The sequence below is a fragment of the Sprattus sprattus genome (genome assembly GCF_963457725.1).
Source record: "Sprattus sprattus genome assembly, chromosome: 6".
Taxonomy (NCBI): Eukaryota; Metazoa; Chordata; class Actinopteri; order Clupeiformes; family Clupeidae; genus Sprattus; species Sprattus sprattus.
This window is the reverse complement of record NC_137925.1, coordinates 10,714,495-10,719,494: the sequence shown is the minus strand read 5'-3', so window position 1 is coordinate 10,719,494 and position 5,000 is coordinate 10,714,495. Positions and strand designations below refer to the sequence as shown.

General features: G+C 47.8%; 1 protein-coding gene across 1 annotated transcript in view; it reads right to left on the bottom strand.

Moving 5' to 3' along the window:
- Positions 1 to 5,000, bottom strand: part of LOC308366993 (disintegrin and metalloproteinase domain-containing protein 11-like) — a gene marked incomplete at both ends in the record, with an annotated part of 17,702 nt that overhangs the window by 2,377 nt on the left and 10,325 nt on the right. The window contains 8 exons of the mRNA XM_080840816.1: positions 24 to 143; positions 1,527 to 1,629; positions 2,706 to 2,769; positions 2,914 to 2,964; positions 3,957 to 4,037; positions 4,428 to 4,520; positions 4,747 to 4,818; positions 4,947 to 5,000. The exon at positions 4,947 to 5,000 is cut by the window's right edge and continues 46 nt beyond it. Of these exons, the coding sequence (XP_080696942.1) occupies positions 24 to 143; positions 1,527 to 1,629; positions 2,706 to 2,769; positions 2,914 to 2,964; positions 3,957 to 4,037; positions 4,428 to 4,520; positions 4,747 to 4,818; positions 4,947 to 5,000 (638 nt within the window). The remainder of the gene's footprint in view (positions 1 to 23; positions 144 to 1,526; positions 1,630 to 2,705; positions 2,770 to 2,913; positions 2,965 to 3,956; positions 4,038 to 4,427; positions 4,521 to 4,746; positions 4,819 to 4,946) is intronic.

Sequence of the window (5,000 nt, the reverse complement as noted above, 5' to 3'; positions counted from 1 at the left end):
CTCCCACAGACACACACACTCACTGGCAGTCCAGGTACTTGTCCTGGTGGTAGAAGGTGATGCTGCTGATCTCACCCTGAGGGTCTCCGAAGCGCGGCCTCTGAGTGGCATTTCTGCAGAGTAGAAACCCACAGAGAACGTCCCTACACACACACACACACACACACACACACACACATTACTGCAGAGTAGAAACCCACAGAGCACATCCCTACACACACACACACACACACACTGTGTGTAGAGGGTATGGCTGGCAGGGTTAAGTGTGTAGAGGGTATGGCATTTTGGTTAGTTGGGGAAGGCATGGCTGAAGAGGTGGGTTTTGAGGGCCTTATTAAATGATGACAGTGTGGGGGCATTTTTTATATGATGTGGTAATGAGTTCCACAAGGACCGAAAACGCCCTATCACCCCAAGTTTGGCACTCGGTTTTTGCAGGAGGTTGGCATCCACATACCTGAGACATCCGGAGGGGGCATGACGGGAGGAGGCATGTTGGTGGAGGAGATCGGAGAGGTCAGGGGGAGCCAGGTTATTGAGGGCCTTGGGTTAAGGTTAGGGTTGTTGTTGTTGTTGTTTTTCCTTCCTGATTACCAAGGAGTTTTTCCTTGCCCCTGTTTCCATTGTGCTTGCACTAAGGGGGTCCAGGCTCTGGGCTCTGTAAAGCACCTTGAGGCAATTTTATAGTCACTAAATAAATACAAATTAATTGAATTGAATTGTTGCGTTGTGTTGCGTTTATGGCGTTTCTGCGTATCAAGGGGGGTGGGGATGTCTATTTGGAGAAGGATGGCAAGGTGGTCAGAAATGGTGAGGTCAAGGGGAGACGTCAAGGTTATACAGTTGGTTGATGCTGGGGCCGGTGGAACAGACATGGTCCAGGGTGTGGCCTCAACTGGGTGTGAAGACGGTATGGCAGGGTGTTACTGTTCTCTTTAACCTCCTGGTGGCGTAGTTCTTTTCATTGTGCCTGCTCTTTTCTGTTTCGTTAATAGGTTTCAGGTGCAACCTATATTCGGGGATGGAGCGTTCCCTTTATTAACCGCGCTCTGCCGTGGAGGAGGGTTTGTTATCCTGCCATTACCGAGTGGCCTCACGTCTTGTTCCAAGCGAACACAGCGTTCTACTTTTGTTACATGTTCACAGAGTCTTTTGTTAATAAATTATCCCCTAGTCATGAGCCCCTTTGACACTTGGTCATTAATGTTGCAGTCAGCGAGGCTGGCCGTAACACAGGGTTAGGTGTGTGTGTGTAGAGGGTAGAGCCGGGTTAGGTGTGTGTGTGTAGAGGGTAGGGCAGGGTTAGGTGTGTGTGTGTGTGTGTAGAGGGTAGGGCAGTGTTAGGTGTGTGTGTGTGTGTGTGTGTGTGTGTGTGTGTGTTGTGTGTGTGTAGAGGGAATGGCAGGGTTAGGTGTGTGTGTGTGTGTGTGTGTGTGTGTGTGTGTGTGTGTGTGTGTGTGTGTGTGTGTGTGTGTGTGTGTGTGTGTGTGTAGAGGGTTATGGTAAGTAAGAGTGAGACTCACTGTTTGATGCATGGCAACCAGTTCTGTCCAGAGTCCATCCCACAGTTGCCCCTTTCTGAGCCTTCAGTGTTGAGTTTCTCATAGCAGATACGGTCAGCAGAGCCTACACACACACACACACACACACACACACACACACACACACACACACACATACACACACACACACATGCACATACGCACACACACGCACACACAGCACACGCACTGTACATATTACATTAAAGGGGACATATGAACATTCTACTTTTTTAGTTGTCTGGGAATTCCCCGCCCCTTCACTGCATTTCATTTGCTCAGTTAGTCTGGCGAAGTACTAAATGGAGGTCCACTTCACTCACATAATTGGACACGCCTTTAACCAATCAGACCAACGATACTATACAACGATACAACGATCGGTAATAAAGCAAACACATCTTTTTTCTGTATGAATTGTTCCAGAGCAGGTTTCTGTTCTATTTTCAAAGAAAACTTGCCTTTGAAATCATCCAAGACAGCTGCGAGAGCAGTATATAGTTTTGCTGTGCTTTCTCTTTGCTTTCGGTTTTGTTACCTTGACGCGGTTATTTTAAATCCGACAATGGCGCGCCGGGTAGCCAAAAGCCAGTTTGTGATTGGTTCCAGAGATTCTGGAAATGTTGAAATGAACAGCTATCCGAAGTTTGCCAGACCCACTTCAGAGGTAAAATCAAATTGGCCGGAGAAGAGGGGCGGGACTTCCCAGACTACTTTTTTAGTGCTTCAACACGTTAATTTGGTTATCTGGCAAAACTCTGGAAAAAAATAACTCAATCCATTTCGCTCTTGTGTCTTCTGAGGCTGGTACGTTATGTACAGATCTGTGCAGCCGACCACAGCACATCTTCAGGGTTTAATTTGCTTCATGCTGCTAGCTAGATATTCCAGTAAGCATAGATCAAATAGCCTGGCTTAGCAGTTCGTTTGGATGTTATTCCTGTGGGAATTTATGTTTGCATGGGTATATAGTGCCTACTGCAAACACACACACACATACACACACACACACACACACACACACACACACACACACACACACACTCACGCACAAACACACACACACACACCCACACACAAAAATACACACACACACAGATACACACAGCACACAGACAGACACACACACACACAGATAGACACATACACACATGCACTTACTGTGGCCCCATAAACTCCAACACTGGCCATCTCGTGTCTTGCATCGGCCGCCATAGCAACGACCCTAAAACAGAGAGAGATGTTGGCAGGACTAGCAGGAAGTCTGTCGTGGCATCACCAACGTCATGGAAACAGCAGGAAGGTGTATGATAAATAAATATATGACTTTGCAACAAAGACACAAGAGTGGGTAGAGGTGAGAGCTCACCTGCCCAGCATCACACATGTAGCCATCCAGTTTGTGCACATTGGGAGGACACTAGAGAGGAGACACACACACACACACACACACACACACACGTCACACACACGTCACATCCAGGATCCAGGGCATGGGCTCTGTCCAGCACCTCTGCATGTTCATTATGACCCCCGACCTGTCTAACTAGCGTAGCTGTTTGTCACGCAACGGAAATACTTGTCAGCTGCCTTCGGCCCGTCCGTCACATGACCTGACCAACAATAACAATAGGCAGCAGAATAGTCTAGAACCAGGCGTCAATAGTTACTGACAATCACCTACAGTCACTCGGCACTGACAATCACCTGCAGTCACTCAACACATACAATAACCTACAGTCACTCGGCACTGACAATCACCTACAGTCACTCAACACATACAATAACCTACAGTCACTCGGCACTGACAATCACCTACAGTCACTCAACACATACAATAACCTACAGTCATTCGGCACTGACAATCACCTACAGTCACTCAACACATACAATAACCTACAGTCACTCGACACTGACAATCACCTATAGTTACTGACAATCACCTACAGTTACTGACAATCACCTACAATCACTAAACACTGACAATCACCTATAGTTACTGACAATCACCTACAGTTACTGACAATTACCTACAGTCACTCGACACTGACAATCACCTATAGTTACTGACAGTCACCTACAGTTACTGACAATCACCTACAGTCACTAAACACTGACAATCACCTGCAGTTACTGACAATCACCTACTATCACCAATCACTGACAATCACCTATAGTTACTGACAATCACCTACTATCACCAATCACTGACAATCACCTACAGTTACTGACAATCACCTACAGTTACTGACAATCACCTACAGTCACTAAACACTGACAAATACCTGCAGTTACTGACAATCACCTACTATCACCAATCACTTGACGATCAGCTGTAGTTACTGACAATCACCCCAACAGGCCTGAGGACCCCCCCCCCCCCCACCCCCCGGACACACACAGGAGTCTCACCTGGCTGGTGTCACCTGTGCAGGTCTCTGGAATGTCACACTCATGCACAGCATCCCGACACACAACTCCACGCAGCTCGTACTGTGTACAGCAGCACACACAAACCCAAACAGCTGTTAGTTCATACAAAGATATACACAAACATACACAAACACAAGTACAGAGGGATGGCCATTTACACACAAAAGTACACACACATGCACAAACACATGAAAACAGACACAGACACACAAGCACACACGCTCACTCACATAGACATAAAAACAGACACTTACACACACAGGCAAACACACACACAGACACACACACACACACACACACACACACACACACACACACACACACACACACACACACACACACACACACACACACACACACACACACACACACACACACACACACACACACACACACACACACACACACACACACACACACACACACACAGACCCAAGCAGGTTAGCTCACCCGGCACCTCTGGCAGCATAGTCCATTGCTGCACATTGCATCATGGGTAAGAGTACACTTTTTACAGCAGGCCCCGCCCACACGAGAACACTCCTGGAGGAACACACACACACACACACACACACACACACACACACACACACACACACACTCACACACACACACACACACACACACACACACACACACACACACACACACACACACACACACACACACGTCAACTCTGTCTTTCACACAAACAATAGTCCAGAACTCCATCAGAGTAATATCTCACAGACACACACACAGACACACAGACACAAACACACACACTTACCAGTGCGGATCCACAGTCACACTCTTCTCCCACCTCTACAAAACCGTTGCCACATTCTGGTGGATCCAGTAACTATGGCAACACAAACAGGAAGACAGGTGCTTGAGGTGCCTCTTCCTGCTTCTATTCTAAACCCCAACACAAGCCCCACCTCAGAACAAAACTGTCTGAACTGACAGACCCCCCCCCCCCCCCCTCACCTTGCTGGGCTTGTTGAAGAGGCAGCGCCCGCCCCCCTGCTGGAGGAAGCGTGT